The following is a 26,571-nucleotide window of genomic DNA, read 5'->3' on the forward strand; positions in this document are numbered from 1 at the left end:
ATGCCACCCCACCGACCAGTACGGCAGGTTGGAGAGGGTGACGAAGCGCGGCCCCCACTGCTGGGGTGCGGTGTGGAACACATCTATCTGGCTGTGGGAAATGGAGGGTGCGCGGGCCCCAACCTCAGCCCCCTCGCTGGCACACGCCACAGACACTCCAGGTGTGCGCAGCCATGGGCAGACGTCACAACATGGTGCTCGGTGAGACGGGAGGCTCAGAAGCGTTACGACCGACCCCTAACAGAGATGAGAAAACTGGGCAGATGCACGACTTCCTCATGGCCGCGCACCCTGTGGCCTGAGAGGCCGGGGGCGGTGCTGTGGAGGGAGCGGGGAGGGCACTGCGTGGCTGGAGGGACGTGGGGCGACCCCATTGCTGGGCACCTGGGTGCCCCTGGAATTATCTTTTAAATGTTTTGTGTTTATTTCTGTGTCCTGAATACGCGTGGCTGCTCACCAAAGGAACCCCAGCCCTGGGCGCCTGGGTCTGGGACGGGACTGTCTCCATGGCAGTGCCCAGTGCTGGGGTCAGGGGGACCCACAGTGACAGACAATGGCTGTGTGGGCTGCTTGGGGTCCCCTCCCCTCCCGCTGCGTGACGCCCCCAACTAGTAACACAACCACAACCATGTGTGCTGTCCATGCACTTTAATGAGGAGGGGTGCCCACCACCGGCCCACTGAGCTGAGGGTGGGGACGGCGGGCAGTTCTGGGCAAGAAACAGGAAGGTGGTGAAGGCGACACCTGGCAGGAAGCAGTGGTCTGGGGACAGGAGGGGGCTGGGTCCCCCACAGCCCCAGGTGGCAGCCCCTGGGACGGGCTCAGAGCTTCTTGGGGACGTACTTGTGGATCCAGCCCAGGTAGTGGGTGACACGCGTGTAGATGCCGGGCCTGTTGGGCCGGGCACAGCCGTCGCCCCAGCTGACCACACCGGCCTGCAGCCAGGTGCTGTTGACCTTGCAGGCCAGGGGCCCTCCAGAGTCGCCCTGGGGAGGAGAGGGGTCAGCAGTTGCTGGAGAGGCTGGGGCAGGCGGGGGCTTCGGGGAGGAGAAGGGCCCACCTGGCAGGAGTCCTTTTTCTGGTTCCCGGCACATATCATGTCGTCGTGGACTATCTGGATGTTGTCCCCCGTGTACAGGCCAGTGTGGTATTCCGCGTCACAAAGGCTATTTTCTACGATGGGGACCTTTACCTGCTGCAGGGGGTACGGCGGTGGTAGGGGTACTGGGGGTGAGAGGAGAGCAGTCAGCATCGGGGCGAGGCGATCAAGCCCTGAGCTGTTGTTGGGACTTTGCCACCAAAGGCAACCCCAGAGCTGGGTCTTGGGTGTGACCGGTCCCCACTCCCCCAAGCCTTCCAACTGTCCCTAACGCTCACCTCCATTGTTCAAATCACCCCAGCCTGTTACCCAGCACGAGGTCCCAGGCGGGAAGGTCTCTGAGGCAGGGGGCAGAGTGACCAGCTGGACGTGGCTGGAGATGCTCACGGGGTCCTGGAGCTCTAGCAGGGCGATGTCTGCCCCGTTCTGAGCTGTGTAGTAGTTGGGGTGTAAAAGGATCCGGCTGATGGGCAGCAGCCTGTCCCGATAATAGAGGTGCTGCTCCCGCAGCTGCACCCTCAGGGCTGCGGGATCTGCGATGTCCCTGGAGAGAGGGGGCACGTACTCAGGGCTGAGCAGCCTCTGGACTCCTGGGAGGGAGGGTGGAGCCCCACGCCCACTTCCCACCCACCTGGCCCCATGGACACTCACGGTCCAACGCAGTGTGCGGCGGTCAGCACCCACTGGGGGTGGATGAGGGAGCCCCCGCAGATGTGCATCCAGTACTGACTTTTGACTCTCAGGCTCACCTGCCAGAGCCATTTGCTCCCAGGGGCCTCCTGCCCCCCAACGATGCCCACTCTCTCTAGGGCCTGGCTTGGGGCTGGGGCAGAAAACACCCTCAGGACAGGGCACAGCTTGGCCCCCGGCCCACACAACCCTGGGCTTCTGTGAAGCCACCCACGCACAGTGGGGCCTGTGGGTGTGGGGTGAGGGGCAGGGACAGGCCTGCGCTGGGTCAGGACTCACCAGGGGCCGCACGGACCAGGCTCAGCAAGAGGGGCAGTGCCAGCACCAGCAGATTCAGCATCTGCAAGGAGCAAGGAGGGGCTGGGGTCTGCAGGGCATGCGGCGCAGGATGAGTCGAGGGCCCTGGGATCAGGGGTCAGCCAGTTCAGGACCGGCGTGAGGTCCTGCTGCTCCGCATCTGAGGCTCAGCTACCCAGTGCGCTGACACCCAGATGTTGGGGTCTGTAGGGCGCCCTTACCTTGGCTGCTCCCCGCTGCTGTTGCCCAGGCCACTGTCCCCTCCCCATTTATCCTTCCAGGCCAGGAGGGGGTCAGAGGGGGGGGTGCTCAATCCTCCAATCCAGAGTGGAGGAAGTGGGCGATTCAGACAAAAACTTCCGTGTGACATATGCCCGCACTACCCAACCACTCATCAGGGCACTCACAGGTCTCAGGGGTGGGGCACGCAGCCAAGCTGAGGGCAAGCCATCCCAGCAGGGAGGTAGGCCCTGGCTTCCTCGGCTGAGATGCCTAATCCAGCCTGCTTAGGGTTGCAGGGAGAGGAGCTCTGCTATCCCGCCAGTGCCCTCCGCCCTTCCGTGTGTCAGGGCTTCCTGGTCCTGCCATGGAGTAGGAACTGGACACTTGAGCGCTCCTTTCTCTTTCAGCCCGCTGCGCCCTGGCTCTGAGACAGCTCTCCTTCCAGCTGCCAGCATTAGTTAGACTCCTGGCTGCACCCAGCGATGGCTGTGCTGTCCCGGCTCTATGCAACCAGTCACTCTCACCCCAGCCTGTTTCCCCAAGAGGAATCCATGTCTGTGGGCCACCCTCAAAGAAGCAGGGAGTTGCTTGCGGGACAGTGACACTTACCATTGTCACTCCTCCACACATCTTTGTATTCAGAGGACAGGGCTTGGCCCTCCCCACCTCACTCCAGGGAGAAGCTGACACAGGCCCCCTTTTCAGCTTTGGGAGCAAACAGCGCCAAGCGTCCTCACCCTGTTGCCTCTACCCCGAATGGAAGACCAGATTCCAGGTCCAACAACGTCCAGGTCTGGGTGTTGCCTGGGCAGTTCTGCTATCACAGTGGTACCTAGTTATCTTGGGATCTGAGTGCCATCAGCCCAGGGCCAGGCAGTTGGAAGTGACAGTGAGATAAGAAGCCAGCTTCCCTTGGACACTTCCCCAGTCAGGCCTCGGCACCCCTGACGCCGACCTCCTACCCTTGCCTGTCCACCATGCCATCTCCTCACTCTACCCTGGGCCTCCTGGGCACTGGGGCCTCCTGCCAACCCCCTTCCTCATGGCGGTTCTGAGCAGCCTGCATTCCCATCGCCGTCCAGGGCGTCACCGGGGAGGAGGTCAGGGACAAGAACCATCTGATTGAAGCAGGCAGAAGGGTTCCTGGAGCTCACACAGGGCACGGAATAGTTCATGCTCCTCCTAGCCCATTTTTCTTTGGGCTGCCTGCTTTCTTATTGTTGAGGTTTAAGAGTTCTTTATATATTGAATAACAGTTTTTTTAATCAGAAATGTGCTTTGCAAAGAATTTCTCCTACTCTATGGCTCATCTTTTCATTCTTTAACATTATCTCTCACAGAGAAGAATTTTAAACTTTTATGAAGTACTACGTACCAGTTTTTTCTTTCATGGATCACTCATTTGGTGTTTTATCTAAAACTCATCTCAAAACCCAAGGTGATCTAGATTTTCTCCTGTTATCTTCTAGAAATTTTATAGTTTTGCACTTTACATTTAAGTTTATGGTCCAATTTGAATTAATTTTGGGGAAAGGTCTTTGCCAAGATTCATTTTGGCCAATATGGATATTTAGTTGTTTATGACTGTTGGTTGAAAAGAGTATCTTTTCTCCATCAAATTGCCTTTGCTTCTCTGTCAAAGGTCAGTTGATTCTATTTCTGGGCTCAATTTTTTCATTAATATTATTATAGATCTATCGTAAGGCTTGAAGTTGGACAGTGTCAGTCCTCCCGTCTTGTTCTTTTTCTTCAATATCATGTTGGTTTTTCTGTATCTTTTGCCTTTCCACATAAACTTTAGAATCAGCTAGTTGACACCCACAAAATAAGTTACTAGGGTCTTCATTGAGGTTGTATTGAATCTATGATCAAGTTGGGGAGGTATGATATCTTAATATTGTCTTCCTATCCATGCACAAAAATATCTCTCCATTTGTTTAGATCCTTGATCCCTTTCATCAGAGTTATAGAAAGAGATACTGTACGTATTTTGTTAGATTATTGTTAAGTACTTCAGTTGGGGGATGCTAATGTGAAGAGTACTGTTTTTAATTTCAAATTCCAGTTCTTTGTTGGCATTTAGCAATATATAACAATTAAACTTTTAATATTAACTTTATATCCTGCAACTTTGCTGTGTAGTACCTTATTAGTTTCAGGAATTTGTTTAGTTTTTGTCTGTTCTTTGGCATCTTCAAACAGAGACAATTTATGTCTTCCTTCCCAGTTGGTACACTTTTTATTTCTTTTTTCTTTTTTCTTTTTTTTTTAATCTTATTGCACTATCCAGAACTCCAGTAAGATGTTGAATGGAGTTCTTTTGTTGTAATTTACATTATGACATTATTTCTGGTTTTTTATCTCTAGCATTTCCTTTTGATTTCTCCTTAGAGTTTCCACCTCTCTGACTATATTACACATCAGTTCTTGCATGGTGTTCATGTTTCCATTAGAGCCCTTAGCATATTATCATAGTCATTATAAATTCTCTCTCTGATAGTTCCCAGATGTCTGCCATATCTGAATCTGATTCTGTTGCTTGCTTTGTCTCTTCAGACTGTGTGTTCCTTGCCTCTTAGCATGATTTTTTGGTGGAAACTGATATAATGTATTGAGTAATAGGACTGAGACATCTAGGATTTATGTTAACCTGGCTGGAGTTGGGCTTTGTTTACTGTTTGTGAGACTTCAGTTTTCTCTGGTGACTGGTTTTGTCTCCCTGTTGTCTTTGGTTTCCCTAGAAGCTCCTTCTTAAATAGAGTGGCATGCCCTGCTCTCTCAGTGTAACCCACTGTTATTACGCTGTGATTTGGTGGGAGCCTATTGTATTCTGTAACCCTCTGAGTAAAGCTCAGTTTTCCAGTGGCTTCAGTCCCTGGCTGACAGGAAGGCTAGCAGGGCGCAGTGGCTTACTTGTTCTTCCCCTTAGTTCTGACAAAGTGGTTTTCCTTGGGGGCAGGCTTTTGTTCCAGAGAATGAAAGGATCTGGATGCATTTCAAGTTGGGTCTTTTCGCCTTTCCCTGCCCGAAGCATGAGGAAGTTTTTCTCAGATCTCCCTAAGAGCCTGGTGTGGGTCGTGGAGGAAAAATGTCATCAAAGTATGGGTACCCCCAAGCCTGGGACCCCAGAGTTTTTAACTCTCAAGCTCCCCATGCTCAGTCTCCAGCAGTTAGCCAATTAGCCTGTAAGTGTTCTGACCAGGCTCTGCTGCAGCTTCTGTGCCCAGTGAGCAGTGGTTCTCTATCCACCTGGCTCTTGAGTTTAAGGTCTGGTTTGCCCTGTGACCCTGATTCTCTGACGGCTCCTCCTGTGACTTTCAGTTTGCTCTGCATTTGTCTTGTGAAGACAGGAGTGAGCACTTTCAAAGCTCTTTACATGTCAGAGCAGAAACTGGAAATATCTGTCTATATATAGAGATAGAGATAGATGTATACACATACATATATATGCACATGCATACAGGGTGGGCAAAAGTAGGTTTACATAATACAAATAATTAATAAATAATAATAATACAAGAATAAACTTAGTTTCATGTACTCGCAGCTGAAAACCTACATTTGCCCATCCCTGTGTGTGTATTTCTGATTGAGATCAAACTAACATACACAAAATTCACAGAACCTGAGAGTCCAGTTTGATGAGTTTTGGTGATTATAAACCTCTGTAACCACCACCCCCTAAACAAGATATATAACGTTTTCATTACCTGAAATGTTACTCATGTCTCCTTCTAGTCAAGATTTCACCCTCCACCCCAAAGGCAATGCCCATTCTGACTTTTATCACCAGAGGTTAGTTTTGCGATTCTAGACCTTCACGTGAAAGGAATCGCACATGCAGCGCCTGAATTCTTTGGCTTGGCCTAACCGTTTTGCGATTCACTCTCCCTTCATTGCTGAGAAGTATTCCACTGTAATGAAAATATTCTCCTGTCTTGTTCTAGAAGCTTGATAGCATCAACACCCACACTTCACATAAATCCATCTCAAATTAATTTGTGTGTATAATGTAAGTAAGGTCCAAGTTTCACTTTTCCCCATACACTTACCCATCCAGCACCATTTATTGGAAAGACTGCCAGTTACCTGTTCAATATCAAAGACATTATTGTCATGATTCAAGTGATCATTTCTGGATGTATATCTAGGCTCTGTCTCATTCCTTTCATCTGTGTGTACGTCTTGCCCCAATACTGCAGTGTCTTTATTGTTAAAATTGGAAATGATGAGTGCTCCATAATTGTTCTTCTTCCTCTAAATTGTCTTGGTTCTTCCAGGTCCTTCACCTTTTCACATTAACTTTAGAATCAGAATGTCAATGTCTGCAAAAAGTAAGGCTGCTGGGATGTCAGTTTGGATTGCATGATTTCTATAAGTCAGTATGGGGAGAAATGATATCTTAACAATCCAGACAGAGACATATCTCTACTTAAGGCTTTTAAAATTTCTTTCATCAATGTCTTGCAGTTTTTGGTGTAGAGACCTTGCACACCTTTCGTTACATTTATTCCTCGTGTTTGAATTTTTGTACTCCATGGCAAATAGTATTGTGTTTATTTTCTGATATTTGGTAGATATTTAGAAGTACAATATTTTTGCACATTGATTTTGTATCTCACAGTCTTGCTAAATTCACTTATTCTTCTGTTGGTAGGATACTTCAGCTTTTCTGTGTTTGTAATCACCTCACCCACGAATAAAGCAGGTTTATTTCTGCCAAGAGTCCAGCTCCCTCTGTAGTCCTGCAGTTCCCAGCTTCTCCCCTTAGCACCCACCTGGAGGAGCTGTGCACTTGCACTCGTGGGAGGGGAGGGCACTGGCTGCTCCCCCTATCCCTCACCTGACCACTGGTCATAGCAGGGCAGGGAATTGAGTGGCAGGTCTGACTGGGACTACAGGACTCAGGCTGTGACTCTCTGAGAAGTAGATCCGGGACTTCCAGTCAAGATGGTGGCATTAAGTACACACAGCTTGCCTCAACCTCCTCAAAATTACAACGGAAATATAGAACAATCATCTCTCAGAACTGTCAGGAATCGAGTTGAATGGAAGTCTGACAACTACAAAAATCACATCCACCCAGGCTGGTAGGAGGGGTAGAGACGTGAAACGTGCTGGTCCCACATCGACGTGTACTGGAAAAAACTCAGGAGGGATATCTTGGGAGCGAGGAGTCCCAGCCCCACGGCAGGCCCCCCAGCCCAGGGTACCAGTGCCAAGAAGGTAAGTCCCCATAACTCTGGCTGCAAAAACAAGTGGGGATTGAGTTGGTAGAAGAAACCTCTGGAGTCCCAAGAAGTTCCCCTTAAAGCAGGGATCCCCAACTCCCGGGTCATGGGCTGATACCAGTCCACAGCCTGTTAGGAACCCAGCCATAGGAAGCTCACCTGAGCTCTGCCTCCTGGTCCACCTCATCCCCATCTTCCATGAACCGGTCCCTGGTACCATAAATGTTGGGGACCTCTGCCTTAAAGAACCCACACACAGACTTACTCAGACTCACTCCCTCTGAGCTCCAGCACCAGGGTAGCAGCTTGAAAGGCACCAGTGGAATACAGGTAGGAACTAAAGTGTTGACATCGAGGTGGGGGTTGGGGGACAGTTTTCTTCCAGACAGAAAGGGAGGCAGGGGCCACTGTTCCTGTCCTGAGCCCTCCCCACACAGAACCACAGAGCTTGCAGGTGGGTGTCATATCTGAGATTTCCATCGACATGGCTAACACTGTTGGCCCCGCCCTGAGATCCCCTCAGACTCCATCCCACCCAACTTACAGGCCCACTGAAACTGTTAACTGTGACTTTTCCACATGAACGGCTGGTCTTGTCTCATGTTTCACAACTTCCTAAATACTATTAAAAAGCAACAGCTGCCTCAGTAAAACCCCAGTCCTATACTCCTTGCTAAGTGGCCCCAGGCCCAGCACTAGCAGCAGCCAGTCTAGATTCACAGCTTGGCTTCGCCTGGGAATCTCCAAGCCCAGCACAAGTAGCAGCCATCTCAGATTGCTTTATGGCTCAGGCAGGGTGGCCCCGAGCAGAACACAGGTGGGGGCTGCCCTTGGCCTGCACCACCTGGGGAAGCCCAGGGCCAGCGCACCCAGAGGACAGCTACAGACCACGTCAGAGCACCACCACCCCGCCCCTGCACAGCTGATGCTCCACAGAGGTCAGAGGTTGGTGGTCAGTGATCACACTCAGTCCTTGCAGCTGACTGGCCTGGGTAAGTCCCTCCTATAGACCTGCCAATAGCTATCAAGCTTCAACTACAACAGGAGGGTGTATTCAGCCCACATGAAGGACGCTCCTCAAGTATCCAGCTTGGGTAAAAGGGGAGGCTGTTCCACTGGACCCTACAAGACACCTGTTACATTAGGCCACACTAACAAGACAGGGAGTCATAGCACTCTACCTAACACACAGAAACAAACACAGAAGGCCTCCCAAAATGAGGAGACAAAGAAATATGAAAGAACAGATCAAAACTCCAGAAAAAGAACTAAACAAAATGGAGCTAAGCAATCATCAGGTGCAGATTTTAAAACACTGGTTATAAGGATGCTCAAGGAACTTAGTGAGGACCTCAGCAGCATAAAAAAGATCCAGTCACAAATGAAGGATACGCTATAGGAAATAAAGAACAATTTACAGGGAAACAACAGTAGAGTGGATGCAGCCAAGAATCAAATCAATGATTTGGCATACAAGGGGGAAAAAACAGGAAGGAAAAAGAATTTTAAAAAAGCAAAGATAGTGTAAGTAGCCTCTGGGGCAGCTTCAAGAGGTCCAGCATTTGCATCACAGGGGTGTGAGAAGGAGAAGAGAAAGAGCAAGGAATTGGAAATCTATTTGAAAAAATAATAAAAGAAAACTTCTCTAATTTGGTGAAGGAAATAGACATTCAAGTCCAGGAAGTACAGACAGTTCCAAACAAGATGGATGCAAAGAGGCCCACACCAAGACACATCATAATTAAAATGCCAAAGGTTACAGATAAAAAGAGGATTTTAAAAACATCAAGAGGAAGAAAATAGTTACCTACAGGGAAGTTCCCATGAGACTGTCAACTGATTTCTCAAAAGAAACTTTGCAGGCTTGAAGGGATGGCAAGAAATATTCAAAGTCATGAAAAATGGGGGCCTACAGCCAAAATTGCTCTACCCAGCAAAGAGATCATTTAGAATCAAGAGTCAGATAAAGAGCTTCCCAAAACAAGAAAAAACTAAAGGAGTTCATCATCATCAAATCATTATTAGATGATGTGTTAAAGAGACTTTTAACATTTCATATAATTAAAAAAAGAAGATCAAAACTATGAGCAATAAAATGGCAATAAATACATATCTATCAACAATTGATCTAAAAAACAAACTAAGCAAACGAGAACAAAGACAGAATCATGGATACGGAGAGCGTTTTGATGGTTGCCAGATGGGTGGTAGGGGAACAGGTGAAGAGGTGAGGGGATTAAGAAGTACAAATAGGAAGTTACAGAAAAGCCACAAGAATTTAAAGTACAGTACAGGAAATGGAGTAGCCAAAGAACTTATACACATGACCCATGGACATGAACAATGGTATGGGGGTGGCCTGTGGGAGTGGGGGGTGGGGCTGGGTAGAGGGGGACAAAGGGAGAAAAACTAGGACTACTGTAATAGCATAATCAATCAAATACAATTAAAAGGGTAAAAAAGAAGTGGATCCACCCTTGTGGGAGTGGTCATGGAGAATGGACAGTGTGATGGGGAATGCTGAGTCAGCAGATTCCTACATGTGACCTTGGCAGGTGATTGCACCACCCCAGCCTCAGTTTCCCCACCGGAAAGAGATACTGTACTGAGCCAGAGCTAGGGCTGCTGTACTTATTTTTCCTCCAAACCTGGCATGTAGCCCATGCCCTCATGCCCTTGTTGCTCTTCCAGGAGGAATGAGGGGATTATGGGGCCAAGGGTCAGAGGTCCAGAGGGAGGGAGAGATATCCAGGCTCTGTACAGAGGCAGGGACAAGGCTGCATCAAAATACTGCCCACCTGGTAAACCCGATGCCCTCTGGAGTTGTCCTGCAGGCAGAGTGGGTTGAGGAGCCAGGAAACTGGGGAGCCCCAATCCTCTGCCTTGCCCCTCTGGGGTAACCTGGGCCAGGATAGTCCCAGCTGCAGGTCACTGTGTCCACAATGGTGACTTCCACCTCCTGCAGACTGTAAGGGGGCTCCAGAGGCTCTGCGGTGAGAAGCTGCAAGAGAAGTGGGATCACTAGCCCTGCACTGTGGAAGTCTCCAACAAACAAACCTGCACATGATGACCCTGGCTTCCACACTTGTGGACCACATGCCGAGACCTTGATGACTTAATATAAAGCTGCAGTAATCAAGAGAGTGCAGTAATAGCATAGGACAATGCATAGATTAATGAAACAATAGTTGATCCGGCCAAAATGCAGGTGTAGATAGACACACTTCACCTCCTTCCTCAACCATAAGAAGGATTACATCTACCTCAAAACAAAACAAAAACCCAGAACTACCAGAAAATAATCGAACTGCATGGAAGTCCAACAAACAAAGATAAAAGAAGCGATACTCAACCAGATGGGGAGCCAGAACAGAAAGGACAATGTGTGGCGGTGGTGGCGGTGTCAAGACAGTGGCTATGGCCTGCTGGCGGAAAGAGCGGTCATACATTATAAAAGCTAGGAGGGACACCTGGGCAGCAATCCCAGTCCCAGGCCAGACCACATAGCTCACAGTTCCAGCACGGAGAAAATAAAGCCTCATTGCTTCTGGCTGTGATAACCAGTGGGAATTGCAGTGGCAGAATAAACTGCTGGTCTCTCAAGAGAGTCTCTTTAGAGGGCCCCCATGGTCCTAGAATGTATGCAAAGCCACTCATTCTGGGAACCACCACCAGGGCAACATAGAGGGGCATCAGTCGCATATGGGAAGCAGGTGAAGTGACTGGAAAAGGGGCGAGTGCAAGCAAGCGGCATTGTTTCCTCTCTGACCCCTCCCCACATACAGCTCCACACGGTGGTGAAATGGGTCACCCGGCACTGATGAATACCTAAGGCTCCACCCCTTAGAACATAACAGGTGCCATAGTTCCACCTAAGACACAGAAGCAAACAAACACAGGAGCCTGTCAAGATGAGGGGACAGAGAAGTGTGGTCCAATAACGGGAGCAGATCAAGTCTCCAGGGAAGAACTAAGCAACGAGGAGATGGCCAACCTAACAGATGCAGAGTTCAAAACACTGGAGATAACAATACTCACAGAAATGATTGAATATGGCAAGTGCATAAGGGAAGAAGTGAAGGCTACGCTAAGTGAAATGAAGGAAAATCCACATGAAACAATGATGAAGGAAAGGAAGCTGGGGTTCAAATCAATGTCTTGGAACATAAGGAAGAAATAAAGCATCAACCAGTACAGAATGAAGAAACAGGAATTGAAAAATATAAAGAGGAGGAGAAGTTTAGGAAGCTCTGGAGCAACTTTAAATGTACCAACATACGAATCATAAGGGTGCCAGAAGGAGAAGAGGAAGAGCAAGAAATGGAAAACTTATGTGAAAAAGTAATGAAGGAAAACTTCCCTAATTTGGCAAAGGAAATAGACATACAAGTCCAGGAAGCACAGAGAGTCCCAAACAAGCTAGACCCAAGGAGGACCACACCAAAACATATCATAATTAAAGTGCCAAAGGCTAAAGATAAAGAGAGAATCTTAACAGCAGCAAGAAAAAAGAAGAGAGTTACCTACAAAGGAGTTCGCACAACTTCAGCTGATTTCGCAAAAGAAACTTTGCAGGCAAGAAGGGGCTGGCAAGAAGTAGTGAAAGTGATGAGAAGTAAGGACTTACAACCAAGATTACTCTATCCAGCAAAGCTATCATTTAGAATGGAAGGGCAGAGAAGGTGCATCCCAGACAAGGTAAAGCTGAAGGAGTTCATCATCACCAAGCCCTTATTATATAAAATGTTAAAGGGACACATTTAAGAAAGAGAAGATCAAAACTATGAATAGTAAAATGACAACAAACTCACAGCCATCAACAAATGATTTTTTTTTTAACTCTAAGCAAACAACTAGAACAGGAACAAAACCATAGATATGGAGATCATATGGAAGGTTATGAATGGGGAGGGGGAAGGAGGAGAATGGGGAAAAAGGTGCAGGGATCAAGAAGCATAACTACTAGGTACAAAATAGACATGGTGATGTTAAGAATAGCAAAGTAAATGGAGAAGCCAAAGAACTTATATGCACCACCATGGACATGAACTAAGGAGGGGGGGGGGTGGTGACTGCTGGAGGGAAGGGAGGTAACCAGGCAGAGAGCAGGAAGGGGAAAAATTGGCACAACTGTAATAGTATAATCAATAAAATATACTTAAAAAAAGAAACAATAGTCCAGAAAGAGACCCACACATGAAGGATCAATTATTTTCAAGAGAGGAAAAGTATGGCTTTCTTTACAAATATTTCTGAAACAATTGTGTAATCCATGTGGGAAAAAACATGAGCCTTGACTCTTGCCCCGTAACATACACAATTTAATTCAAAATGGATCATACATTTAAATGTAGACGTTAAAACTATAAAACATCCAGGAAAAACCATAGCAGAAAATCATCATGACCTGGAGGAAGGCATAGGGGAATCAAAAATTGATAGGTGGGAAGGGATTCCGGCCAAGGTGGAGGCTGAGACGGACACGCTCGGTCTCCCTCTACAACTAGAAAGGAACACAACTACCTTAAAACAAAAGGTAGCCAGAAATTCCAGAAAATAAAACTACATGGAAGCCCAACGTATGAAGTTATAAACCAGCGGTGCTCGCCTGGACGGGTAGGAGGGGTGAAATCGGAACCGGAATGGAAAGGTCGGGCGGTGCTGTTTGCGGCAGCAGCAGGGAGAGTGGCAGGGGGAGCAATCCTGGCTGCAGTCGAGCCCCGGCAGCTCGCAACCCCATTGCATCGGAAGGTGAGGCCCAGAGGGCGGGAGGACGGATCCCGGTCTTCCAGCGGAGAATAACGGCAGGAATCCATCTTGGACCCCCGCCCCCACACAAAGTGCCACAGCGCGGCGAAAAAGGTCAGGATTGCCGCCAGTTATCGGGTAGTGACGAGTACACAGGGCTCCGCCCCCCACAGCCTGCCCAGGAAGCAAAGCAAAACACAAATCCGTCAAAATGAAGCAGACAACGATTGAAATCCCGGTGACGCAGCTCACCAGGCAGCAGATGAAGAACCTGACAGACGATCAAATAAGAAACCTTTCAGGGGATCAGTTCAGAGCTATTGTTATAAGGTGGCTTACAGAATTAACAAAAGATTTGGAACAGGACAGGGAAGGAAAGAAATCCACTCACACTGAAAGGAACAAAAACACATACGAGACAAGTGGTGAGGAAATAAAATCCAGAGATCAAATCAACAAACCGGAACATAGGGAAGGAACAAACAGTCAACCAGTGCAGAAAGAGGAAACAAAAAGTAAGGAAAGTGAGGAGAGGATCAGAAACCTCTGGGACAGCTATAAGTGAACGAACATTCGGATTATAGGATTGCCAGAGGGCGAAGAAGAAGAACTAAAAATTGAAAAATTGTGTGAAAAAATAATGAAGCAGAACTTCCTGAACTTGGGGAAGGAAATAGACTTACAGGTCCAGGAAGCACAGAGAGTTTCAGAAAAACTGGACCCAGGGAGAACCACTCCAAGACACATTATAATCAAATTGTCAAAAATTAAAGATAAAGAGAGAATCTTAAAAGCAGCAAGAGAGAAGAAAAGAATCGTGTACAAAGGGGTCCCAATTAGACTATCAGCTGGCTTCTCAAGGGAGACCCTGCAGGCAAGAAGGGACTGGCGAGAAATATTCAAAGTAATGAAAATCAAAAACCTACAGCCACGCATACTCTATCCAGCAAAACTGTCATTCAGAATAGAAGAGCAGAGAAAGTGCTTCCAGGACAAAATAAAACTGAAGGAGTTCATTAGATCCAAACCACTATTGTTACAGAAACAGGGGAGTCCAAAAATCCCCGGAGTTTGCGGCTGGGGGATGGGGAGAAGGAAGCAGCTTTCAGAATGCCTCCACACGCCTGAGGCTGGTGGCTGGTGTCTTTCATTATGCAGAATTGCTTGGTTGCTTCCAAGGCCTCACGTGGATGGGAGGAGTCTTGAACCAGGGGACGGTATGGAAAGCACACAGAGCCTACGTGGGGTTCTGTGAATGGTCAGAACTGTTGGCAACACCCACTGCGTCGGAGGACGCAGTCAGGGATATATAGGCAGCTGCGAACACTTTAGGGACGGCGCGCTCTGGGGCTGTCTCCCTCGCTGGCGGGTGTTCGCAGGGGTGCTCTGGAGAAGGAGAGGAGATCCACGCGGTTTACAGAAAGAAGACAGTTTGCAAGGAGGCTGAGAATCCCGGCGGTTTTGTATTGAGAGCTGAAGGGCACCACAGCACAGAAAGGACCTCCCCAATCAGATTGAATGATTGGCAGCCGCTGGTAAAGCTGAACTGAGTTTGGGAAGTAGGGAAACGGTGTTTCTGACCTTCCTAAAACTGGCTAGGTTTGGTAGGGGGGGAGGCAAGGATATGTGTAACTGTTAAATAAACAATTTTCTTTTCACTCAGCTAACGTATTAAGTGTTGTAATTCTGGCGGCGGGCAATCGGACCCCTAACTAAAGAGCCCGTGGGTGTGTTTTCAATTGGAGCAGCCCAGGGGTTCTGTAACACTACATTCCTGCAAAGGAATACCACCGGGCAATAAAAATAAACAAAAATGCAGAAGGTGATAAACCATCTCCCTGTATGACAAATGTGTGAAACAAGCTCACTGGATGGGGTGCGGAAAAAAGGGGCCCACCTATGTCACTTGGGGAATGAGTGGGAGCGCAAGACTAAAAGCTCAGGGAGAGCACACAGCACGATGCTGTGGGTGACAGAGTTAAGTGCCACGGGGCTTACTGTCCAATACTGCTGACAGCCACACTGGAGTGAACAGTGAACTGAATGGAGGGAGGCTGTTGGGAGCCGGGTCCTCCCTATGGGCGTGGGACGTTCTGGACAAGCATGGGAGGAGGCGAGAGGGATCCCTGTGGTGATGGATTAGAATGGAGCCACAAGTCTGAAGTTACAGGTGGCTACCTATGAAGATATTTCTATGCATATGTGTCTGTACACAGTCAGTGCACACGCGTTTGCTCATCCTGTCAGCTGAGGGCCTAGAGCAATTGTTCTCAACCTTCCTAATGCCACAACACTTTAATACAGTTCCTCATGTTGTGGCGACCCCCAACGATAACTAAAGCATGGTGATTAATCACAAATACAATATGTAATTATATATGTGTTTTCCGATGGTCTTAGGGGACCCTGTGAAAGGGTCATTCGACCCCCAAAGGGGTCGCGACCCACAGGTTGAGAACCACTGGCCTAGAGGCAAGGACACCCCACGAGCAACCAGCTCACCAGTGCCCAGACCAAGGTTTCTAACAGCATCTCTGAAGAAAGGAACCAGGGTCCTTGGAGAAACAGCTGATTCTAGGACTGAGGCAGGAAATATACAAGATGAGCCTGGAGTCTGAGAAACTGTCACAGCCCTGAGGACCTAAGGAGATGAGACGATTAGATGTCACGTGCGGCCTGGACGGGATCCTGGGGCAGAAAAAGGACATTAAGGAAAAAGTAAGGACATTCAAATAAACCAGGGTTTTTCATTAATGAAATGTATCATATTGAGTCATTAATAAATAAATCGTACTATTGTGAGATGGTAATAATAGAGGGGAATTGGGTGCAGGGTATAAATCTAAACCTGTCCTAAAACGTAAAAGGATATTTAAAAACAAGAAATACAAAAATACAGTTCCAGGTCCAACTGAGCTCGGCGGACAGCTCAGACCCCGTGATTGGAGTCTGTGCCAACCTGCTCGCCCCAATGCCCCTGTCCCCTCACCCGCCCCTGGGTCCCGTGGTCTCCACCACAGATCAACAACTGCAGCGCCAGCTGCTGGCCCAGGAAAGCTCTTCCCACCCATCTTCTGTCCTGCCAGAACCTGGTGACTGAGTTGTTTGGGGGCTCTGGGAGAGAGCCAGGACTTCCCTGACCGCCTAGCTCCAAATCACAGGCTGAGTGGGAGAGGCCCTCTAGGTCAGTGATCCCCTCTTAGATATGGGGAAACTGAGACACGGGGAGGAGTCTGCCTGATGACCTGCCAGGACGAGGCTCCTCAGGGTACAGACTTTTCTTCTTCCCGCCAACACTTGGCCCAGAGCTTCAGCTCAAAAGTGGGTGTTCCACATTTGCCCTGATGAAGAATGAAGGTGATAATGGTACCACCAATCCAGGCCCTGGAGGCTTGGTATTGCCCAGTTTGGGGGGATGGGAGTGAGTTGCAGGAACACAGGTCATCTGCCTCCTGGAGCACCTAGTGCCATGCCCAGGTCCCCACAGGAAGGGAGTTTAGGGCCTCCACCTGTCCCACCTATAGTAGCCTCCAGCATTGGGATCCCCCTCCCCACCTGCAGCCCATTATGCTTGTGGGAGGCAGAAGGCCAGCCGGCCCTTCCAAGATATCGTCCTCCTAACCCCCTGCGCTGGTGATTATGGAGCTCGTGGGGCAAAGGGCTTTTGCAGACGTGACTAAGGCGATGGTCTTGAGATGAGAGATTGTCCTGGTTATCCGGGTGGACCCAATGTCCTCACATGAGTCCTTAAAATCACAGAATCTTTCCCAGCTGTGGTCAGGAGGTGTGAGGGTGGAAATCAATCAGAGAGATGTTCAGGATTGCCTCTGAAGGTAGAAGATGGGCCAGGAGCTGGGAATTGGGGGGGGCTCCTAGAAGCTGGAAAAGGCCAGGAAACTGGAGCCTCCCAGAGGAATGTAGGCTTGTCCACACCTGGATTTTAGCTCCATGAGACCCACATCATACCTCTGACCTAAGAACCATAAGAAAGTAAATGTGTCATTATACCACTGAGTTTGTGGCAATTTCAAACCCGGATGATTTTCCTGGAAATTTACCAAGCATTTAAGAAAGAAATAATTCCAAATCTATATAATCTATTCCAGAAAATAGAAGGGAAGGGAGCACCCACCAACTCCTTTTTATAAGGTCAGGATTACCCTGATACCAAAATCAATCAGAGACCTTACAATATCCCTCATCAACACAGACACAAGAATCCTCAACAAAATATTAGCAAATTGAATTTAGAGACATATAAGGGATCTAGATGATACAATATGACCAGAAGTTTGGATAAGGAAACCAGACATTATAAGAAAAAACTATAGGCCCATATCCCTCCCACAACCAGACACCAAAATCCTTAACCCAATCTTAGCAAACTGAATTCCTCAAAATACGGAAAGCACGACGCATCGTGGTCCAGTGTGTTCATCCCAGGAACGCAAAGTTGGTTTAACATGTGAAAATCAGACCATGTGATTCACCATATTAAGAGACCAGAAAAGGAAAGCTATTGCCATACGCTTAGATGCAGAAAACAAATTTTACAAAATTCAACAGCCATTTCAATTCAACAGAAATTCTCAGCAAATTAACGAGGCAGCGTGCTAGAGTTGTGGGGAGAAAGAGATCAACGGAGCTGAGGGGGAGTCCAGCAGTAGACCTACGCCAAGCCCACTGAGTTCTGAGAAGTACAGAAACACAGTTCCGGGCCCCACAGAGCCCCGCCGACGGCGCAGACCCCGGGAATGCAGTCTCTGTGCCAACCTGCCCTCCCCAATGTCTCTGTCCCCTCACCCCTCAGTGGGTAAAGGGTGTTCTTTCAATAAATGTGCTGAAACACTAGATGCTTCTGTGGAAAAACCAGAGGCTGGGCCCAAACTCGTCATACTGTAAAAAAGCATCACTCACACACCTGCACACGCTGGAAAATCAATTCATTTTCTTGACCTCATCAGAGAACTGAGGTCACAGGGAAAACGGCTGACCCAAAATCCGGAAAGGAACAGGACCGCACTTGGCCACCAGGGACATGCTGCTGGAGCCAGCCAGGGACAGGTGGGCCCTAGAGCCAGGCTGGGGTCTGGGCAGGGGAGGGAGCTGTCTGAGGCTCCCCTAGGCCACAGGAGGAGCCACCTGGATGGCAGTGAGTGATGCAAGGCTGTCACTAGCCGCTTGTTTTCTCACTGTCACGTCCATCTCCAGGCCCTGTGCTGATGCCAGTCAGATCCCGAGATAACAAGGTACCACTGTGATCAGCGTAACGGCTCAGATACCACCGAGATATGGACATCGTTGGACCACCCAAAAAATCCCGGGCGGTGGCAACAAGACCCTGGGTCTGAATCGCCCACTTCCTCCACTCTGGATTGGAGGATTGAGCACCCCCCTCTGACCCCCTCCTGGCCTGGAAGGATAAATGGGGAGGGGACAGTGGCCTGGGCAACAGCAGCGGGGAGCAGCCAAGGTAAGGGCGCCCTACAGACCCCAACATCTGGGTGTCAGCGCACTGGGTAGCTGAGCCTCAGATGCGGAGCAGCAGGACCTCACGCCAGTCCTGAACTGGCTGACCCCTGATCCCAGGGCCCTCGACTCATCCTGCGCCGCATGCCCTGCAGACCCCAGCCCCTCCTTGCTCCTTGCAGATGCTGAATCTGCTGGTGCTGGCACTGCCCCTCTTGCTGAGCCTGGTCCGTGCGGCCCCTGGTGAGTCCTGACCCAGCGCAGGCCTGTCCCTGCCCCTCACCCCACACCCACAGGCCCCACTGTGCGTGGGTGGCTTCACAGAAGCCCAGCGTTGTGTGGGCCGGGGGCCAAGCTGTGCCCTGTCCTGAGGGTGTTTTCTGCCCCAGCCCCAAGCCAGGCCCTAGAGAGAGTGGGCATCGTTGGGGGGCAGGAGGCCCCTAGAAACCTATGGCTCTGGCAGGTGAGCCTGAGAGTCAAACGTCAGTACTGGAAGCACATCTGCGGGGGCTCCCTCATCCACCCCCAGTGGGTGCTGACCGCCGCACACTGCGTTGGACCGTGAGTGTCCATGGGGCCAGGTGGGTGGGAAGTGGGCGTGGGGCTCCACCCTCCCTCCCAGGAGTCCAGAGGCTGCTCAGCCCTGAGTACGTGCCCCCTCTCTCCAGGGACATCGCAGATCCCGCAGCCCTGAGGGTGCAGCTGCGGGAGCAGCACCTCTATTATCGGGACAGGCTGCTGCCCATCAGCCGGATCCTTTTACACCCCAACTACTACACAGCTCAGAACGGGGCAGACATCGCCCTGCTAGAGCTCCAGGACCCCGTGAGCATCTCCAGCCACGTCCAGCTGGTCACTCTGCCCCCTGCCTCAGAGACCTTCCCGCCTGGGACCTCGTGCTGGGTAACAGGCTGGGGTGATTTGAACAATGGAGGTGAGCGTTAGGGACAGTTGGAAGGCTTGGGGGAGTGGGGACCGGTCACACCCAAGACCCAGCTCTGGGGTTGCCTTTGGTGGCAAAGTCCCAACAACAGCTCAGGGCTTGATCGCCTCGCCCCGATGCTGACTGCTCTCCTCTCACCCCCAGTACCCCTACCACCGCCGTACCCCCTGCAGCAGGTAAAGGTCCCCATCGTAGAAAATAGCCTTTGTGACGCGGAATACCACACTGGCCTGTACACGGGGGACAACATCCAGATAGTCCACGACGACATGATATGTGCCGGGAACCAGAAAAAGGACTCCTGCCAGGTGGGCCCTTCTCCTCCCCGAAGCCCCCGCCTGCCCCAGCCTCTCCAGCAACTGCTGACCCCTCTCCTCCCCAGGGCGACTCTGGAGGGCCCCTGGCCTGCAAGGTCAACAGCACCTGGCTGCAGGCCGGTGTGGTCAGCTGGGGCGACGGCTGTGCCCGGCCCAACAGGCCCGGCATCTACACGCGTGTCACCCACTACCTGGGCTGGATCCACAAGTACGTCCCCAAGAAGCTCTGAGCCCGTCCCAGGGGCTGCCACCTGGGGCTGTGGGGGACCCAGCCCCCTCCTGTCCCCAGACCACTGCTTCCTGCCAGGTGTCGCCTTCACCACCTTCCTGTTTCTTGCCCAGAACTGCCCGCCGTCCCCACCCTCAGCTCAGTGGGCCGGTGGTGGGCACCCCTCCTCATTAAAGTGCATGGACAGCACACATGGTTGTGGTTGTGTTACTAGTTGGGGGCGTCACGCAGCGGGAGGGGAGGGGACCCCAAGCAGCCCACACAGCCATTGTCTGTCACTGTGGGTCCCCCTGACCCCAGCACTGGGCACTGCCATGGAGACAGTCCCGTCCCAGACCCAGGCGCCCAGGGCTGGGGTTCCTTTGGTGAGCAGCCACGCGTATTCAGGACACAGAAATAAACACAAAACATTTAAAAGATAATTCCAGGGGCACCCAGGTGCCCAGCAATGGGGTCGCCCCACGTCCCTCCAGCCACGCAGTGCCCTCCCCGCTCCCTCCACAGCACCGCCCCCGGCCTCTCAGGCCACAGGGTGCGCGGCCATGAGGAAGTCGTGCATCTGCCCAGTTTTCTCATCTCTGTTAGGGGTCGGTCGTAACGCTTCTGAGCCTCCCGTCTCACCGAGCACCATGTTGTGACGTCTGCCCATGGCTGCGCACACCTGGAGTGTCTGTAGCGTGTGCCAGCGAGGGGGCTGAGGTTGGGGCCCGCGCACCCTCCATTTCCCACAGCCAGATAGATGTGTTCCACACCGCACCCCAGCAGTGGGGGCCGCGCTTCGTCACCCTCTCCAACCTGCCGTACTGGTCGGTGGGGTGGCATCTCACTAAGGTTTTCGTTAGCGTTTTTATGGTTTTTGGTGTGGGGAGCCCCTTTCGCAATTGAAGCCCTTCCCCTTGACAGGAAAGGGGACATCTGTCCACCGGCGATACTGGGGACGACGCCCTCAGGCCCACGTCCAACGCTTCCACCCTCTTGGATGTTCTGGTCACTGGGCGAGCCTCCCTGTCACCGCTCATGTCAGTAAGCCTGTTGGTCTTCTGCGTCAGGCTGCTGTGCGTTTCTGGGTGCCTCCTGGACGGGGTCCCGTAAGCCAGCAGACCCTCTCCCTGCAGTGCAGGCCTTGCAGACCCGAGTGGGATGGGCCTCTGCCCGCCCTCACCCTGCGCCCTCACTGCTGTGGGAACTGTGATGGGGAAGATGCTAACCCTCCTCCTTTTCCCTCCTCTCTGATTGTTTTATTGTAGCCAGAATGCATGCCCTCCCGAGGTCGTGAAAGACATAAATGATCGGGACACTTCCATTCTTCCTCCCTCACGCCCTTCCCACGCTCTTGCGGTTGCTGCTGACGCTTGTGGGGTGACCTCCTTGCACTGCTAACCTTACACAAGCATGTTTACACTTCTGTAAGTGCAGGCTGTGCTGGAGGACACTGAGGGACAAGAAGCCACCGGCCTCCTCCGGTGGTGGTGGAAGGAAGGATAGATGGGCAGTGCTGGGGCTGAGACCCCCCCCAGAGCAGGGAAGCAGGGAGGAGGCTGGGTGCCCTGGCTCCCCCTTATCCTGCCCTGGGATCTGAGGAACTCAGCCAGCGGCAAGTGACAGATAAGAGTGAGTGTTGCTCATCGGCGTCAAGCTGGCCTTCCGCCTGGCCTGTGGGGTTTTGCGGGGGACAGCCCTCCCTCTGTGCCTGCGAGGTCTGCCTGAGTGGGCCCCTGTGCAGGCCCACGTGGCCCGCGTTCACTGGGCTGCAGGTGACCCATCCCTCCAAAGCCAGGAGAGGGAGGCGCTGTGGGGTGCGACACCCCTCCGTGTGTTGGCCTGTAAAATGGGCACGGAAACCAGTCCAGTCGCAGAGTCACCCAGGGGACCACAAGGATGGTTTCCAGAATTTCTTGCTCGAGAGCAGGCCTGGAACCCTGAGGTCACTGAGAGCCCTGCAGGAGACCATGTCATGGGGTGCAGGTGGGAGGAGTGGATCTCCATGCTGGAGGCAAATTGACCTAAGACAGTTGTAGGCCCTGAAGTCCCCTCCTGTGGGGATGAGGGAAGGCACTGGGGACCCAGGAGGCAGAGGACCTGGGTTACTCTAGACCTGCCCCCCTCCAATCCACACACTGGGAGACATCAGGCCTCGGAGCGCTGGGTGGGCCGACATGCACTTCAGCCCACTCCTCCCAGCTGGACTGAAAAGGCAATTCCTCCTTCCGCAAGGCGCACCCTCCCAAGTATGTTCCTACGATGGGTCAGTGCAGTCCCCACAGAGCTGTGACCACCATCATCCCGGTTCCTCATGAGGAAAAATGCAGCACGTGCACTTCTGAGCCACGGTTTCAGGCCAGGTGCTGGGGAGAAGGAGAGGAGTCTGCTCCCCAAGAAGCCGTGCCCTCTTTCTCACACTGTGTGTACCTCAGTTTCCCCACATCTAAGAGGGAATGGGTGGCACAGAGGGACCTACAACCCAGGCTTGTGGCTTGGAGCTGAGCAGGGAGTTGAGGGTAGTGGGCAGGAAAGTCGTGGCCCCCCCCAGAGGCCTCTAATCAGCTCGGTCATCGGGCCCTGGCCTGACAGAGGACAGTTAGGCAGGGCTGCCTGGAGTTGTGTCCGTTTGATCTGTGGTGGAGACCACAGGACCGGGGGACGGATGTGGAGACAGGGACCCTGTGGGGGCGGGTGTTGGTGAGACCGGCTGAAGATGTCTCTTCGGAACTCAGTCTGGGCCTTGAGCAGGGACCCTCCTGAGCACCACCACCACGATCAGGTTTCAAGGACGAGGGTCCACAGGGCTGCAGAGGAGCCTTAGTCCCTGAGAGGCCAGCAGGACATGGGGCAAGGGCAAGGGTCAGAGCCTGGGGGTTGAAGATTTCAGGGCAGGGAGACTGCAAGAGTGGGGTCCCTCTGTAGCCCAAGGCTCACTGCCCAGCTGGAAAGCTCTCCCTGTGAGGCGCTCCCCACCTCTGCCCATACAGCACCTGATCCTGTCAGGAGCCCTGGCAAATTCTTCTTCCTATGCGGTCAGATGAGGGTGCCCCAGCATACGAAGGATACCACACGGACCTGGCGGCCATGAAGAACTTTTTATGTGTGGACCTGCCCGAGTGGGGGGACCACAGGACACCCGTGGAGCAGGTGTTCAGGAGGGGACCCTGCAGCCCCAGTGTGTTGACTGTCATCACCCAGCTTTACCACCCTCTTATGAGGAGGAACCGATTCTGGTTGACATCCAAATTGTTTCTTAAATAAGTTAATATTTATTCTGTCCTCCTTCCCTTCACTTGAGAAGCTGAATTTTCTGCACCAGATTATTGCATTGTTTATCCTGAATTTATAAAAGAAAGAAAATGAAACAAGGGGCCTCAGCGGGAACAGCTCCTCCCAGACCCCAGGACGGCCATGGGAGGCATGGGGCGCTGGGTGCTGGGCCTTACTGCTTGGCTCCCACTCCCTGGTAATTCGGTGTTTCACAGAGACCAGAGTCAATGGGTGTTCTGGACGAAATGGTGGGGAGGGGGCCTAGAAGGGGAGGTGGAGAGACAGCAATGCGGGTGTTGGGACAAATGGATGGGAGCTCAGACTGTGAGCAATGGTGAAGCATGGCTGTGGGGGCCCTGGGACCGCACTGTCACCCTCGAGGGCACAAGGGGCCCCAAGTGTGTATTTCCTATAAAAATAAGTGGACATGATTATGGGGATCTGCTGGGTGGCCTCTGCCTTTCTCCTGCAGCGAGTGCACATGTCCGCCCTCCCAGGGGATGAAATGCTGCCCCTACTGTTGCCAGCAGCTCAACTGCTCTAGCCTTGCACAGGCCAAGACAAATACTTGAGCAGGGCTGTGGCTTGCCTTTGGTCATAGTTACATCAGGGATAGTCCCCACCCACGCTTTACCTGGAACACGGTGACAATGGCCCACAGCAAAGAGTCAAAGTTCTTTCTGTCGGGGACCGTGTCTCCAGTGTCCGTCTTTAGACTGAACTTGCAGCCAAAGAGGTGCATGCCCAGGATGCTGAGGGTGAGAGGCAGGGGTGTGGTGAGTGGGGAGAGGAGGGACATAGGGGAGCCACTCTGCCGGGTCTCCTTCAGACCCAGAAGCTGCTCATCTATGCTTTCCCCCGCTGAGCACCACGCTTCCCGGCCTCCCAGTGCGGTGGGAAGACCAAGGCCAGGGGAGGAAGGGCCAGTCAGAGGCCACTCTGGCTCCAGGCCGTGACTGGGCCCTGGGACGCCTGTCTCACTCTGCCTGTCTGGGCTGACCGCCACCCCAGCCTCTCCCTGAGGCCCGAGTCATGGCCAGGCTGGCACAGCAGGTGCTCAACAGATGAACTCCAGCCTGGCTGCCGCCACCCTTCTCCAGCCCTCGCTCAGTCCCCTATCTGTCGTCTGGAGGTCCATCCTGGCCCCCCACTAAGCTGTGAGCTCATGAGAGCAGGGCCCAGCCTGGGGTCCCACATGCCTCACCCTGCACATGGGAGGCACCCACTCAGCTCTGTTAGGATGAAGGACCCAGCACCTGAGCTTCTGCAGAAACTCTGAGGCTCCTGGCTACCCCCGGAGCCTAGGGCCCTGAAATCAGAGTGGCGGGAAGGGGTCCTCCTCTGTGGGGGGCCCACCTGAAGATGAAGATGAAGAGCATGAGCAGCATACAGAAAGTGGCCACGTTGTCCATGGTCTTCATGAGCACTACCAGCTGGCGCCGCAGAGCCGGCATGAAGCGCACCAGCTTCAGCACCCGCAGCAGCCGGAAGGTCCGCAGCACTGACAAGCCCCCATCTGCCTGCCCAATGATCTCCCAGACACTGTGGGCCAGGCCAAGGGTCAGGAGGCGCTGTTCTCCAACTGTGGATCCCTGCACCCACCGTGACTCCGAACTTCCTCTTCTCAGGAGCAGGAAAGTCAGCCTCAGAGCCACGGTGGCCTGCACTCAACCCCATGATGAGCAGCAGGTCTGGCTGCATCAAGGTGCCCGGGGGGGCTGAGGGGCTGAGGCAACATCTCCAAAGCCACCTAACCAGCTGTCATCCCTGGCTCTGGCCCGAACAGGAGCTCCTCAGTCAAGGGCTTTCCTGTCCTGCACCTTCCACAGCCATGCCTGGCCTGGCCGTTCTTGCTCAAACCCCTCTCTGTTAGGGCAGGGCCTCCTTGACTCCCAAGGGCCCCACTTCCTCTTGGAGAAGGAACGTCCCCCAGATCCTGCCGCTGCTTCCTGTGTGGATTTTGCTGAAGTGGACACCCTGGAGGGGAGCTGGCCTTCCTCGCAAAGGCTCAGCTCTAAGCAGAGGCCAGCCAGGAGGCTGACGGGCCACAGAACACCCACTCAGGGAAGAGCTCCAACAGATTCTAGACACATGCAGCCGACCTGTGTGCTCCACAGTACCCGCACGGAGGGACTTGGCCCCAGGGAGGGTACCCAACCTGACATCCCACTTCCGTGGCCCGCCAGACAACGCTGCCAGCAGTGCCTTTCCTGACTGGGGCTCTGCTCTCTGACACTGGAGCCTCCAGGACCCCGAGGCCTGGGTGGGAGAAGGGGACCTACCTGATGACCACAATGATACTGTCAAAAATGTTGTAGAGGTTCCGGATGTAGCCCAGCGGGCCGCAGGCCAGCAGCTTCAGCAGCATCTCCAGGGCAAACATACTAGTGAACACGATGTTGCTGATCTCCAGGGCATTGGTCAGCTCATCCGGCTGTGGGCAGCAGAGGGACGGTCAGGGCAGAAGGGTCCCTGCCCCCACTGACAGGGAGCAGGTGAGGCTGCGTCAGGGAACCAAAGGCCCAGAGGCTAAGGCAGGGCCGCAGGAGCCTAATTGGCTGCGTCTGAAGGAGGAGGCTAGGCCCCAGGCATGTCCCCTCCAGCTGGGTCCTGGCCCATCTGGCCTCTCCACCGTCACTGTCCCTGACTTCCCCAGGCCTGTCTGAGCACTGGGGCCCTAGAAATTCCCTGTGCCCCAAAGCACAGGCCGTGGTACTAGGGCCTAGAGCATCTGGGCGTCCAGGATGGGGGTTCTTGGGGCACAGACACTAAGGGTGGTGCCTCTGAAAGCTGCCCTGGTCTCTGGAGACCTCACCCTTCCTTGCTGGTAGAAGGCCCCAGAGGCTTATCCTTACTGGGGACATTCTAACCTGCCTGTGTGCACCAGCATGTGTGTGCACATGTGCTCGTGTGCACATGCCTGTGTATGCACCAGTGCCCTGTGTCCATGCATTCCTACAAACACACTGCACACGTGATAGGTATGCATATGTCCACATCTGCACGGGTAAGCCTTGCATGTGTATATATGTGGACATGCATGACCGTGTGTGTGTGTGTGCCTGTGTGTGTAC

The 26,571-nt window shown here is 52.3% G+C and overlaps 2 protein-coding genes and 1 long non-coding RNA gene across 4 annotated transcripts; 1 reads left to right on the forward strand and 2 right to left on the reverse strand.

The window, feature by feature from the left end:
* Positions 1-633: 633 nt before the first annotated feature.
* On the reverse strand, positions 634-2,351 carry LOC150009503 (tryptase beta-2-like). 2 transcript variants are annotated; one of them, XM_090277329.1, is made up of 6 exons: positions 2,308-2,351; positions 2,069-2,129; positions 1,751-1,922; positions 1,378-1,643; positions 1,061-1,224; positions 634-986 (listed from the first exon to the last, which is right to left on the reverse strand). In XM_090277329.1, the coding sequence occupies exons 2-6, from the start codon at positions 2,127-2,129 to the stop codon at positions 822-824; spliced, it is 828 nt and encodes a 275-aa protein (XP_090133455.1). In that variant the 5' UTR covers positions 2,308-2,351; the 3' UTR covers positions 634-821. The 2 variants fall into 2 exon arrangements, with proteins under 2 accessions (XP_090133455.1, XP_090133456.1); XM_090277330.1 differs by lacking the exon at positions 2,308-2,351 and having other exon boundaries at positions 1,751-1,848.
* Positions 2,352-18,682: 16,331 nt separating this feature from the next.
* LOC150009504 (tryptase beta-2-like) lies at positions 18,683-20,434 on the forward strand. The gene is made up of 6 exons (XM_090277328.1): positions 18,683-18,760; positions 18,939-18,999; positions 19,146-19,317; positions 19,425-19,690; positions 19,844-20,007; positions 20,082-20,434. Exons 1-6 carry the CDS (start codon positions 18,713-18,715, stop codon positions 20,244-20,246), a joined length of 876 nt encoding a protein of 291 aa, XP_090133454.1. The 5' UTR covers positions 18,683-18,712; the 3' UTR covers positions 20,247-20,434.
* Positions 20,435-24,185: 3,751 nt separating this feature from the next.
* LOC150009505 (uncharacterized) lies at positions 24,186-25,815 on the reverse strand. The gene is made up of 3 exons (XR_016511364.1): positions 25,780-25,815; positions 24,854-25,039; positions 24,186-24,249 (listed from the first exon to the last, which is right to left on the reverse strand). It is a non-coding gene; the product is annotated as an uncharacterized LOC150009505 (long non-coding RNA).
* Between the last annotated feature and the right edge of the window lie 756 nt (positions 25,816-26,571).

This window comes from Furipterus horrens, unplaced genomic scaffold, assembly GCF_987537825.1.
Source record: "Furipterus horrens unplaced genomic scaffold, mFurHor1.1.pri manual_scaffold_5, whole genome shotgun sequence".
Classification (NCBI taxonomy): Eukaryota; Metazoa; Chordata; class Mammalia; order Chiroptera; family Furipteridae; genus Furipterus; species Furipterus horrens.